The sequence below is a fragment of the Channa argus genome, chromosome 1 (genome assembly GCF_033026475.1).
Source record: "Channa argus isolate prfri chromosome 1, Channa argus male v1.0, whole genome shotgun sequence".
Lineage (NCBI taxonomy): Eukaryota > Metazoa > Chordata > Actinopteri > Anabantiformes > Channidae > Channa > Channa argus.
This window is the reverse complement of record NC_090197.1, coordinates 23,492,882-23,507,027: the sequence shown is the minus strand read 5'-3', so window position 1 is coordinate 23,507,027 and position 14,146 is coordinate 23,492,882. Positions and strand designations below refer to the sequence as shown.

General features: G+C 39.7%; 2 protein-coding genes across 2 annotated transcripts; both read right to left on the bottom strand.

Moving 5' to 3' along the window:
• Positions 1-310: 310 nt before the first annotated feature.
• LOC137129295 (trophoblast glycoprotein-like) lies at positions 311-4,045 on the bottom strand. Its single transcript, XM_067508272.1, has 2 exons — positions 3,153-4,045; positions 311-2,958 (listed from the first exon to the last, which is right to left on the bottom strand). Exons 1-2 carry the CDS (start codon positions 3,404-3,406, stop codon positions 2,109-2,111), a joined length of 1,104 nt encoding a protein of 367 aa, XP_067364373.1. The 5' UTR covers positions 3,407-4,045; the 3' UTR covers positions 311-2,108.
• A 1,276-nt stretch (positions 4,046-5,321) lies between these two features.
• Positions 5,322-13,128, bottom strand: tmem222b (transmembrane protein 222b). The gene is made up of 6 exons (XM_067508285.1): positions 12,965-13,128; positions 11,988-12,072; positions 11,772-11,803; positions 11,299-11,395; positions 11,089-11,219; positions 5,322-7,460 (listed from the first exon to the last, which is right to left on the bottom strand). The coding sequence occupies exons 1-6, from the start codon at positions 13,081-13,083 to the stop codon at positions 7,373-7,375; spliced, it is 552 nt and encodes a 183-aa protein (XP_067364386.1). The 5' UTR covers positions 13,084-13,128; the 3' UTR covers positions 5,322-7,372.
• Positions 13,129-14,146: the final 1,018 nt, after the last annotated feature.

Genomic DNA, 14,146 nt, shown 5'->3' with positions numbered 1-14,146 from the left:
TCATGCAAGAATCCCATTACACTGCAGCATAATGGCCGTCTGTGAAAACCGAAAGAGAATGGGTATCACAAGGCATCTTGTTTCCCTAGAAAACAAAGCTTATTTGAGGCGTCTCGCCGTCCGAGCCTTTCTTTGTGTCAGCGACCGAGCCTCAATTGTTTTCTCCTCAGTGAGTAAATGCCTGGCTTAATGTCTGTAGCTCGGAGAAATGAAACTGCCAGAGTTCAGTCCAAACATTGAGAATACATCCATTTTGCTGTTTCCATGACATACGAGATCACATTTGTGTTAAATGAGTAAAAAGACAACATGACTTGCTAAAGCTTTATTTTGTCATTCACATGCAGTAAATGGCTCCATTTTATAAACATATCTGGATTCCTATCAGAGGAGCTTGGAGAACATCTTGACAGGATTAAGATGCTACTTTGGCTCTGAGCAAACGGAGGCTGGTTTAGCCAGGTTCCTTACCCCTTGACAGGCTGCACTGTGGCCAAAAACACTTTTGGTGGGTTTCCACTGCAGGAACTAAACGGAACTATAACCTGAAGCTTTCCATAAGCTGAAGGTGGAGGGCCGACGTCATCGTTTTTGCTTTGCTTTTCCACTGGTTTTTCCTTCCTTGCTCTCGTTTAGCTATGCTTGTTATGCAAATGCTTGAGAAGGGACAGCTCTTATCTCAACCCACCCCTCATAACAGCCTTCCAAGTGTCTACACCCTTTACTTGCAAATTCCTGAAACTTGATTTACTACTACTTCTTGAAGGAGGTGTTGAATTTTAGTTTCTAAAACTTGTGGAAACAGAAGCAGCATCTGAACCATGGGGTAGGGATCGGTTGTGGGTCACTAACTTCCTGCGGTGGAAACACCTGAAGAATGGCAGGGTATCATCCCCTCTCTGTTGTTGTGTTTGTCTCACTTTGTATCATCTGAAGGCCACACAAATTGCTCTTCAATTCACTATTATAAACATGCAATAAAATGTAAGGCTTTGGATGTGACAGAGAAATACATTTCTTGTCATACATCTCTTGAATCCACTGGCATTTTAATGAATTGATCTTAAAAAAATAACTTCAATGAAAAAGAATCCGGCTGTGAAAGAATACAAGGCAGAGAAAGACCATCCTCTTTCTTTTTATAAGGATCACACCATGACTGGTCACAGCAAACTACTTAATGAAACAATGTAGCTGGTGTTTTAGAATCATCTGTGTATTATCGCAGTAAAAAGAAATCCCCTAAACAGAAAAATGTGGAGAGTCAGACTTTTCCTTCAAAGAGCCTCCAGACCGGCTGTTGTCTTTAAGGAGGGGGAGGGGGGGGTGCTTTCAGCAGCCTCAGCCCAGGACTGGTTCTCATCATTCTCACAATAAAACTCAAGCAGTTTAAACAAAGCAACATTTCGTGAAAAAAAGAAGGAGCTAGGGATTTTTTAATGGTCTGTGCTGAACTGTCCCCCCTTTCAGTCCAGCAGCCAAAGAGGAGCAGTGGAGATTTTAAGGGGAGCTTTGGTCAAGCATTTGGAGGCTTTAATTCCTCTCTGGCACCCTGGGGCTGAATGAAAGTCCAAAGGACTTGATGGTTGAAGAGGAATGAGTGATTGTGCTTTGAATTCCCAGAGGTTTGCATTTGTAGTGTTAGAATTTTATATCAATGTTATGCTCTGGGATTTTTTTTTTGTACAAGCTCAATATAAAGACAAAGATCTGACACAGAATAGTGAATGATGGTGTGCCCTGTAGAAAGCGAGTTCAGTTCAGATCACCTTGCTGATCGTAGGCACTTACTGTTGCTCTCGTGCAGACATAAACAGCAATAGGGAAGGATATTAGAAATGCAAAAACTAATGTCTTGACATGAATAACATTCATGTCCATTTCAGTCCGGAGAGCAAACATATTCGAGATATTCTGTATTGAATGAGCAATGGAACTGGTTGTTTGATGAAGAAAACTGGGCAGTCCATGCATTTATCAACGAGGCTGAACAATTATTAACATATGTGTATATATTTACAGACACATCTGTACAACTTTTACAATGTTCTACTTGTAAATGCATTAGAAAAAAGTCCTAAGAAAATACACTGGGGATGATTCTTCTGTCATGCATCAGCACTTGTGGAGACTTGCGATAACCTGGGGTCAGAGTCGATTTCAAAGCGGTAGTGGTAACCTTCCCACACCTCCCTGCAGGCGTCCCGCATGTCATAGATTCGTTTCTTGATGCCCTTGCGGTTGAGATAAAGTACAAAGAGAAAGATTAGGCCTATGAAGCCCAGGACTATACCCAAGAAGACGTATGATGTCTGCAAAGCAAGATCTGCCCTTGCATCCCTATGGTGGCATCCCAGAGTCAGTGTGCCCACAGCAAGCATGGATGTGTTTCTCATGCTAGCTGGGAACGAGCACACAAGCCCCTCAACATCTCCGATGCGCCCCTGTGATTTGTTGAGCCACAGAGCAAAAGCTTCGATTCCACATGTGCATGTGAATGGGTTTTCCCCCAGCAGGAGCACAGCCCTGGGGAAGGAGTCCAGCTCTTGCAGGCCCTCCTCTGTGAAGGTTTTGAGTGCATTGAGGGTCAGGTCGAGCTCTTCCAGCTGCTCCAAACCTGAGAAAGTGGAGTTGTTGATTGCCACCAGGGAGTTATTGGAAAGCTTTAGCCGCCGCAGGCTGACCAGGTGGGAGAAGATACGCGAGGGTAAATAGATGAGGCTGTTGTCAGACAGGTCCAGCCCCTGCAGGGTCCCTAGAGAGCTCCAGCGGAGCGATGTGGCCAGATCCATCACTGAGGAGTGGTTGTAGAGGGCTCGGCTCAGGTTGAGCTCTCGCAGTGTCTGGTTGTGAACGGTAAAGGCCTCGGGGTGAATGACTGCCAGCTGGTTGTTGCTCAAATCCAGAGAGCGAAGGCTGCGGAGTCCAGCAAAGGTATGGGATTCCACCTCGGAAATTCTAGATTTGAGGACAATCAAGACACATCGCTTACACTTAAATGACCGTGCTGATCATTTACTACTTTAAACTCACAAAGCCTTAATTTAAACATACACCCAAAATCATGACACCTGTCTTAATTTACATGTAATATGTTTGCTGTAGATTTAAATATTGACAAAACGTTAGAAGAGTCTCCAGGAGGGTCTCACCTGTTATTGCTCAGAGACAGGTTGGTCACATTATCCAGTCCTTTAAAAGACTCGGGACCGATACGAGTAATTTGATTCCCAGTTATGAAGAGATTCCTGGTGTATCCGGGAATACCGGTCGGGATATTCCGCAGGTCTTTAGCGACGCACTTCACTGTGAGAGCCGCTTCGGAGCACTCGCAGCGTGGAGGGCACGACGCGTAAACGGAGCCGAGGAGCGCACAGAAAACAATGCGCTGCGTCAAATCCAGCATGTTGGACAGAGAAAAGAGCGGCAGCGAGCAGTGGCTTAAAAGAAACACACAGCAAAAGAAAGAAGAAGAAAAAAAACTCCTCTAAGACATCGTCATCTGCTGTCGGCTCGGCTGAGAATGCTTCAACTTTGCATCTGTGCAGAAAGTGTGGCCGGGAGGCAGGGTCTGATTTCAATGAGAACAAAACTGGGGGTCGTGCTGATCACAGGGGGTGTTTGATCCTTACAAAAAAAAAGCGGGGCGTCGCTTCTCTTCCAACAATGAAGTTAAAAGGACCATCGACTAGTGTGATGGTCTACGGGGAGGGGCTTCTCCTGTCTGCACCCTGTCCGGATCCACGAGTGTTGGCATGAGGAATGGTTTCTGCCTCTTATTCTCCTTAGTATATAGAGTATTTCTCCTGTCAGTGGATTAGACCAATATTAATGTCCCACCTTTAGATCAGGAAATCTGGATTTTTGATATGATAAATATTGTAGGGATGTTATATAGTCTTAATTTTGAAAAAAAATAAGATTTTTTTTGTGCGGAAACTTATCGGACGTCAGAAATTGTATTATATCAGTTTTAAATTAGCATATTTAAAGCCTCTGTGAGTTCACACTGCAGCATTTGGTGAGCGTGATGCTCCTGGTCATTCCACCTACCCAGGTGGTATGGTAAATGTGGGTGAGGGGTGATTGGGGGCCAGACAGCAGATCCTTTTGATCCCTCTGTTCTTGAATACCATTGAGCTGTGAAGGATAATGGCCACTGAGTGGGACTTTTAGCCACTTCACAAAGCCGTGACTGCTTCCTTTGCTTAATGTATATTCTGACAGCTTTTAATGATCAGCCTACTACAGGAATCTTCTGAGTGTATTTATAGAAACTTAATGAGGAGAAGGAGGGGAAGTCTGCCTTTCATGGCTCGGACATCCTTGAAATTCTAACAGCATGGCTCCTGCTGACAGCTTTGATAAAACACAGTTGTCATAATTCAACAAAAAATTACTAATGAAAAAAGAAGTCCCACAAATTTGTACAATAATAGACATCTTTATTGGTGTTATAGCTTTAAGCCATAAAGACATTCAGTGTACACACAGTCTTAAAGATCCCCGTGGGTTATGATCTGCAGCATAAAGGCTATATTGAGAATTAGAGAAACTGAAGAAGCGTTCTAAAATTTGCAGACTGAGTTAAGTATATATGAATAGTGGTACTAATAATAGCATCCCAACTGTCTTTTCACAATGGACTGAATCGCTAGGACCACAGTCTCCACATTCCTGGACCTGGCTCTTGGATACAAGGCACCACAGCAGGCAGCATCTAAAACCATTCATATGATCTCCAGTGATTATTGCATTCTTGCACATGCACTCCAATGAATAAAAGGGTGTACTAGCAATCTGCATGTTTTTTCTCTTTACCTAAAATTATATATATATATATACATATATTTGTGCGTTTGTGTCAGAAGCCCTAAGTAATGTTGAATCAGCTGATCTCAAAAATCATTTGTTCACTATAGAACAAATTACATAATGAATAACACAGTGTCAATAATTTCCTGACAATTAGCACAATTACACAACCAGGGGGATTTATACTTATCACAAATTTGGAAACCAGGAAAATTAGCATATGTCCAGAATACATTTTAAAACACATGCAAAATGTACATTTCCCAATCAATTAAAATATACACTTTACCAGAAAACATAGGTTCCTTTTTGCTCTACTGACTAGAATGTTTTTAAAGTGTAAAAAAAAAAAAACAATATATATTTTATATTTCCAAGACTGTGGTTTATATAAACACAATTTCTTTGTTTTTATGCTTGGAGAAATGACTTCGGCTTTAATATACAGAATGTGGAGCTACACCCTGTATAGAACATTGTATCCAATCAACATTGACTTGACCAGGCCAGTTATAGTCTATTTTATTATTCATTCTTGCTACCAGCAATCACACAAAACTCATTAATAGAATGACAAAAAGTATTAAATACAGAAATCAATCACCCAACAACTGGCTGCAATGAAATACAGCCGATAACTAATCACAAAGTACTGTGTGTGAGTCAAACTAGGAACTTCTCTCTCAAACACTCTTGCATGCATGCAATACACACACTGGCATGCAAATCACATGCTCTCCCCAACAACTGTGTGCATGACTAACACACAATCAAACATTCATTCATGCACAAAACAGTTTCACTGCAGAAGAGAAACGATATGTAGAAGTGGTTTACTCCACTTCAAGTGTAAATCATTCAGAGGAGAAATCTGTAGAGTGAGTGATCAAGTTTGCAAAGTATAAAAAGAGCACCTGGTGTACAGTTTGTGCTTTACAGGCAGCAAGGGTGAAAAATTTTACATACAAGAGGTCACAGAATATCCTTCAACAGAAGATCAATGAGGAGACTAAAGTCTAGTAAACGGACAGTGTAAGCCCTATGGAGCACTTAATAAAACTGATTTTAATGTATATTTTCACACCTAAAAGACACCTACTTTGGGTTATTGCAAGATGCTGGCCAGTATACATCAAACGCGGCTGGCTGACATTTCACAATGACCTTCGAATGTGATCTGCCGAGGTGGAAAACAGCAGGACCGACGCTGGTCAGGCGCCGAGGGAAACTGAGGATATTCAGCAGGGGTTGGTGAGAGTGAAAAAACCTGAGGATCCTGGCTACCTGCTGCTTCTAACAGCACAGTGGACAAAGAGAAGGCTCAACACTTTTTTTTTTGTTTGATTGCAAACAATGAAGGGATTTGAATCTACTCACGACAGCCATGGCAACGGATTTTGAGGTGCCAAACATCATGGGGATTTAACTCTTTTTAAGCTTTGTCAACATCAACTACAAAACTGAAAATAAAATATATAAGGGCTCTGTCAAGAGTTCATTTTTAGGCACTGACTCTGGCTTCTTCAAATAAAGTCAAAAGGAGAAAGTTCTCAGGATAAACTAATTAGGTTCTGCCATGAAAGGCCTTTTCATTTCATAACATTAGTCACCAATGATCCTATGCACTAAATGGCTAAGTTACATATTCAAAGACAAGGTTTGAGATGGACTCATATTTGGCACAGGTACAGAAAACCATACTGTTGTGTTGGCTTTTCTAGGTACGCTCCACAGCCACATTCACTGAGGTTGCTACAGTCATTGCCCTGATGATGTGTGGATAAAATGTAGGAAAACATTTACTGTAAACCCTATTGAAGTAGCATCTTGAGGTGGTAAAATACATCTGAGAAAATATATATTGTATGACATTAGTGTGAACACATGTAGGAAAATGCTTGAAAATATAAACTGCTCTTTAAAATTTTACTTGCAGTATATTGCAGAAGTGCTACATTAGATCAAGCATAAAAGAATACAGTGAAACCCCTAGAAAGGCATATAACTGATTATATATGTTTGTAGTCCCCAGTACAAAATGGCCTTCTGGAAGCACTGGATCTCCAAACTACAACCCATTACAAAGCAAAATCATCAAAGTTTCAAAGCAAGGGATGGATGTGTTTCCTTCAGACAATTCAACTATGCATGTACCTCTAATCAACTATTGATACAGCTATACAGCGTCTACACCAGGTGGTGATGTCTTAAACCTGCTTTCAGCATTTCAATAATCCTGTGTTTAATAATCCAGATGTGTTTGTGTGGTCATCATAGATGTGGAGGTGTGGGGTGTTCTTGTACGTTGAGAGCCACTTCTCAAACACAGGAATGAATTTCCGAGGCATTCCAGCTTCATTGCCAGTAACAGGATGCCACGAACCAAGTACGTGTAAACTCTGTTGGCCATTCTTGTTCAACATTCTGTTGGAGGTAAGTTGTTTTTATGTCCTCTAGTACTTTTGCTGGACACCATGTGATGTCCCCTTGTTGTTTAAAAGGTCAACCCCACATTCGACCTGCAGGGGTTCCACTGTGTCCTAAAGCTGCTCCCAGGTCACCCGAGGTTGAGGACCAGGGCCACTGTGAGGATGATGCCCATCAGCATCAGGAAAGGCAGCCAGGTCTTTAGAAAGCCTGCACAGCTGGATCAGGCAGATAACACCCATAGAGAGGAGACAGAGAGAAATGAAGGTGAGGAACCTTAGAGGACAACACAGAGGTTCGACTACATTTATAACAGCTGTTTATAGTATTGTTACCAGCATTTGGATTGTATTTTATTCTATGTACAAACTTCAGTCCGAGTAAAGTTGGGACTTTTTTCAAAATGCAGTAGAAAATATAATCTGTGATTTTTTAAATTAATGTGAAACTATTATGTGACAAAAATACAAGAAAAGAAAAAATAAACTTGTGTTTTGTAATAACAATATAAACACAATTAGAGTTTGAGACAGAAATTCATATACATTTAAATTCTTCAACTAACACCATTGTGCATGATTCCAAAATTAGCAGGTTACCTAGTAACAGATCATGAGGTCATGACAGGGTATAAAAGCATCTTAGTCTGACACAATCAGATCAAAAACAATATTTCTCAGCAAAAGATTGCAAAAAAATAGGTCTTTCACCATCTACAGTCCATAATATTGTCAATAAATTATTATATTTTGGAATCCCGCAAAGTGCAAAAAGTCTAGAGTAAAAAACACAGTTAACCTTTAAGCCCTCAGGAGGCATAGCATGCTTCACGCTTCTTTGGTGAATATGCATGTCTCAGGAGTACTTTGGAAAACTGAGACTTAACATAATCTGCTTCTGCATCCAGAAATGCAACCTGAAAGTGTTGTACATGACAAGAAGGCCATGCATCAATTATGTGCAGAAACGCTGCAGAGTCCTCTGGCCCCAAGCTGCGGTCAGGTGGACTAAAGCACAGTGAAAACATGTTCAGTGGTCAGGTTAGTTCATGTTTCCGCTAGTTTTCAGGAAAACTGGATGCCCATTGCTTGTTACCAGCAAAGAGGTGGAAAATCCAGCATGTGTGATGGTATGGGGGTACATCACTGACCACAGCATGGGTGACTTGCATATGTGTGTCAGTGGATACTTCAGCAGTACAATGCCAGGCCGCATTATGTAGATGCTAAAACAGCAAAGACACAGAGGGCATGTGGCTGACTAATGTGGCCGGTGAAACCACTGAAAGCCTATTTTAAGTATGTCAGATATATACAAGCTTAAGCAAAACGAAAGAATCACATATTTGTCCCAACTTTTCTGGAAGTGAAATTTGTAGTCACATAATGGTGAAAAGTGAATGTAGCTTAATATCTTGTATAATGTATCCTATAATCTAAGCCACTTCAATAATCAAGTCATAGTCTATGTCTGCAACTTTAGATGTCCTTCTGGAGGAATGTCCTATATACCCTCTTAATACTGCTCAAGAACCAGGCCTCCGTCTCTTGTGTACTGAGACAAAAGAGGTTCAAAGTATACCAGTGAAATCATGCCTGAGCCCCTGGGATCCCATTGAGAAATCTTACTCACGGGCTCATACTCAGACCTACCCATAACTCCCAATTATGGTTATTTAACTACATCAGATTTTAATGAAGACACACTAAAGATGGCAGCCTCAATGAAATACCTAATTGGAATTTAAGAAGGCAAAACACCAGTTTAGGTTTTAGGCCATTTGACTGATCTAATCAGTCAAGTCTATTTTGTAATTTAGCCAGAAACAGTTTCTCATTGGGTGTATATTTGCTACAATTATTGTACTTTGTTTTAATTGTGGGATGAGAGCTACACTGTTTACCCACGTTTGATGGAACTTCTAACACAATCAAAACTTTAAATCCATTTTACTCATAGCTATAAATTGCTTTGTTTCATGTAGTTGAGATACAACAGTGGTAAAAACATTCAAAACAAACAATACACAAGTTGACCCAAAGTGCCATCGAACTGTGCAGGCGCTAGACCTAGAGCTTTAAAATGTGCTTATGATTTAGGCATTGTTTGTCTGTTGAAGAAAACAACTCAGCATCACTTTCCATGATCACAGATGTCCACGACACAGACATCAATGTTGTAGCTACATATAAATATTTAGGGACTGTTAACATTACAATAACAACCTCCCTTTTGAGTCTAGCACTGACTTAATCTGCAAAAAAGTCCAGAAGTGTTTATCCTTCCTGAGGAGGACAAATTCTTTTGAAGTGTATAAAGTTTTTATGACTTTGTTTCATCAATCATCAATCTAGAATCTGTCCTAACTTATTATACTATCATATTAGTGTTGTAAATAACAACTGGCTGGTTAAGCTGGTCAGTGTACCCAGTAAGCCGAGCAAACCCGCCTTTTGCACATCTATTTTCAAAGGGTTATGAATGTCTTTCTAGTCATTGCTATTGCAATTTATTTATTTACATTTTTTGCGCTGAATCGATGGTTGAATGGTGTCTGTTTTTTGTGTATTTTAATGCATGGCTGAAAAGGATATATGCTTTGGCATAATAATAAAGTTGAGCTCACAAGGCCCACCTTGGTGCCAGTCCTAAGCCCACATAAAATGTGAGGGTTGCAGCAGGAAGGACATCCAGTGAAAAAACACATGCCAACGTGCGGAACATGTTCCGCTGTGGGGACCCTGAAAGGACAAGCCGAATCCCTTGATATTAAAAAAGTCTTTTCTAAGTGAAAGCTTTTTAAAGTTTTGTTGGAGAAAGTCTGATTTCAAATTATGGCTGATGTCATCACAGAAGGTAGAGTGGAAGCAGCATGTCAACAGAGCAGTATCTTGTCCTTAATAAGCTGCAGTCAGGGACAGTACTAGAGTGTAGGTCAGTTTTTTTGGCAACACTCAAAGCACAACACCTATTTACTGTTGTCACAGACACAGAAAAGAAAATATTTGAAGTAGGCACGTGAAATTATCTATGACAATATCTTAATTGTCGTTTAAAGGATGTGAAAGCTGATATTATCCTGTATGCCACCCAGTTTGCAAACTCATAGAAATCACACACTTACTGCATAATGTAGCCTAACAGGATAGATTACTATACACGTGAACTAAGAATAGAGGATGAGGGGGCTTGAACTTGAACAGATGATTGTTGCAATCTATCAACTATGTCCTAAATTGGTTGCTGTTAAAGGCAGTTTGACAACGACAACAACCAGTATGAAGAATATGAAAAAGCTTTAGGAACCAGCTGTCCACATGGGCCTAAACCAGCCAAGGTACCAGCACAAAAGCATGCTCAGCAAACTATACCAGAATCATTCTGCAATAAAAGGTGCCTTACAAATAAACAAAGTTTTTAATTTAATGCTTCAGTTAAAAGTAAAAAAATAAGACCTGTTTTCTTTCTATTAATATCATTATAAGCCCCAATAAAATCCTATTAACAAGACTCAATTATTACAATATATGAGTTTTACAAATACATTTGTAAAGGATACTAAATATTATTAGATAAAATCCCAAGTATATATATAGTGTATAAGAATGCAACCACTTTTGCTAGAGTTGGGACAAAAATACATTTTCCTCCCCCTATATAACAGTCTCACACTAACACCCAATTTTTTTTTGTCTATTTGGCTTCCCGTGAGTTCAGGGTCGCCATGCATGTCGATTTGGCACAGTTTTTACACCGGATGCCCTTCCTGACGCAACCCTCCCCAATTTCTTGAACTGGCACTGCACAGCAACACCCAATATTCCCCCGAAATAGATTCCTTCTTACCTTACATGCTTTCCATGAATCAGAACCAGGAGGCAGAGGTTGACCATGTTCCATGAGGTGCTATTTTCATATTTCATCAGATTCAGAGCCATGGCAACATGTGAGTGACAGTTGTCACAGCACAGGTTGTGCTTTGCGGGAAAAAAGATTATTGTAAATTATTGCTGTTATTGCTCCTTTATAGTGTAAATAACAAACATGCTCATTTACCATCCTGTGCTTATACTCTTCTGAAGCATCATGTACTGCTGTGTCCCAGGCATTTGAGCCACTAGCGTAGACTTTGCTAACATCAAGCATCCAGTACCTGTAGTAAAAAAGCAAAACAAACTGTCTTGTTTTGAAGGACAGATACAGGTTTGTTTCACTTTATTTATCTGGGCTGGGACACACAAAGCTGACAGTCATCGATTAGCCAACGTGTTTCCATTGAGGACAAAGAGACCAAGGTGTTACAATGGCAGTACAATTGGTAACTTCTTATCAAACTCATCCTCAGCTAGAAGTAGCTCTAAACTGTCTGCGGTGAGCGAAATTGGTGCATTTGCTTTCTCTTCCACTCACACAAGCACAGAACATGCAGGGCAACACACAGTTCATAACTTCCTTCATCTTTGATGTCAGCTTGGTGTGTCACAATTCTAAAAACTACAGAACAACCCTAGGACACTTCATTTACTTACTTAGTTGGTCTTCCAAAAGCCATGTTGTCTTCCTGCAAAAAACAAACTTTATTATTTCAAATATATTATTTCAAAAGAGTTATAGTGATTTATTTTCTTTATTTGTGCTTATTATGTATATTAGATTATGCACTGCATATATTATTATATTATGTTACATGCAGTCAAATCTCAACATACTTTATTTTGTCAAAACCAACGTGTGTCATTACTCACTGAAACAAAGTAAGGTCCAGCAAAGTCCCGGATGACACCAGTGGAAGTACAGATTCCCATGTGGCCAACAAATGGAAGGAACCATCTGAACATAAGAACATGAAGAGTTAACCTTGCATTACAAAAGTTCTTCTTCTGTTACAAATGAATGAACTATTTTTTCTTCTAGTTTTTAGCCAGGTTCAAAGAGGACAGGATATCTAACACATCTTAAATATAAATAGATAGGCCTAAGTACAAAACACCTGTTCACTAAACCCTTTTTGTTGGGATGTACAGAGAACTTTACTTAACCATGTTAGTGGCCAACAATGCTTCAATTCAGTAAAAATAAAGGTAGGCTACCTGTGGGATTTCGACTCTACTTATAGTGGCTCTTGGATTAACTTTAACGGTAATTTCCTAAGCACTTAAATCTATTAAAAATAAAAAATAACTTCCTTTCTGGTCTTTCTTGTACTTGCATCTTATGACATGAAAACCCTTTTCTTACAGGACTTGGATGTTTTCTCCTTGACTTTGATTTTATGCTGCCTTGTACCTCACTTGTAAGTCGCTTTTGCTAAATGACAATAAATGTAAATGTAATTTGGTTCCACTGTGATGAGCGAATAAACATTTCACTTTTTTATAACTAGCGTTTTACCTGTGAATTCAACCGTAATAAACTTCAGCCTGTAACTACTCAGTCACATTATGTAGAACCGGTTTCCCAGTTTGTTGACTCGTTAACCGACTTTCTGTCTGTTGCACCGAAGTAAGTTTCCACTGCAATTTATAACCTACTCATAACGTAAACCATCTAAATTAACTTTTTCGACTATTTAACAACGGGACACATTATTATGACGCATTCTTGAGAGGAAATCAGATACAGGATGCTAACTGTTAGCTAAGGTTAGCTACGCTACTGAAGCTGTCACTTTGTCCGAGGCTTTGGTCAAAAGCCGAACTGCCCACTGGCGACAAGGACTCACGATAACACGGGAATGGGTGTCCACACAATGCAGTACGGATAGCGACTGGTCTTTGGGTCAATTTTCTCAGAAGCTAAGTGGTAATTCGTCATGGTGTCTTTTTCGACAACATCCGCCATCGCCAGCTGTGGAAAATGAACTTACAGTCATTTACAGTTGTGTCGAGGACGCCAAAAACACCGAACACCGGAAACTGCACGGCTTTGCTTCAAAATAAAACACAAACAGGTGTCTGCACGGATGTTTGTCGTTTTTAGTAAAATGCTTAGTATTATGAACACATCGTATATAGATTATAACAGAAAGACAGCATATATAGAGCTTATTACAGCATATTATACAGTTAACATATTATAAATATAAAGTAAAGAAGCTTAAGCCAAATGTATGTTTTATTTCGAAAGGCAGATCCATAAAACGTTTCTGTTATTGAATCTGACTTGATACTGCTTGAAGCAGCTTCCGGTGTTATGAATTGAGTCCGCCTGCTGAGTCCTGCATTCACCGCACGATAGCGCGCGCAGCTAAAGCGACAATCTTGTGAGGCAAAAAACAATAATAAGCACCGAATAATTAGGTTGCATAAGAAGCAGTATTTAGAGAGATTCATCAAGAGAAGTGTACACATTTTAGATAAATAATATCAAGCAATTTCTCCCTGGTAACTAAATGTTGCCTGCAAAACCCCGATAAACGTTCACAAATTCGTGTAAACATAAGATAATTTATCATTGCAGATTAACATTGCCAACATCAAGTAAAATTTAATCAGTTCTTTGCTTTAGAAAGCGGTTTTTGCGTTAGCTGTCCACGCTGCCGCTCACGTCCAGCGTGTGCACATTTCAGCAGGAGGGTCAAATTGGCAAGAGGAAAACATTAGTCCAATACAATTTTACCTCAGTTTCAGTTCAACACAATTCCATTTATTTCCTCTCTCTGAAGGTATTTAGCTGCTTATAAGTTAGAAGAGCAGTCAGGCACTTAGTAAATGGTTTCTGCTTTGTCTACATCTGGATTTCAATTTAAAAGCTTTAGATATGACAAAAATTGCACACAACTGAAATTGTTGTGTGAAATGTTAGGTTTACTTAAAACATGTTCAATTTAAAAAGGAGATGAGGGTTCGCAACAGTAGATAAACAAATATCATCAAATAAAAATATTAACTACAACCAACTTTCC

What these genes read in the sequence shown, in the direction of transcription:
- LOC137129295 (XM_067508272.1), bottom strand. Translation starts at nt 3,406, where the DNA reads ATGCTGGATTTGACGCAGCGCATTGTTTTCTGTGCGCTCCTCGGCTCC. An exon ending in CTGTCTCTGAGCAATAACAG is followed by an intron (nt 2,959 to 3,152) that starts GTGAGACCCTCC and finishes CCTCAAATCTAG; the next exon opens with AATTTCCGAGGTGGAATCCC.
- tmem222b (XM_067508285.1), bottom strand. Translation starts at nt 13,083, where the DNA reads ATGGCGGATGTTGTCGAAAAAGACACCATGACGAATTACCACTTAGCT. An exon ending in ACACCCATTCCCGTGTTATC is followed by an intron (nt 12,073 to 12,964) that starts GTGAGTCCTTGT and finishes TCTTATGTTCAG; the next exon opens with ATGGTTCCTTCCATTTGTTG. An exon ending in GCTTTTGGAAGACCAACTAA is followed by an intron (nt 11,396 to 11,771) that starts GTAAGTAAATGA and finishes TTTTTACTACAG; the next exon opens with GTACTGGATGCTTGATGTTA.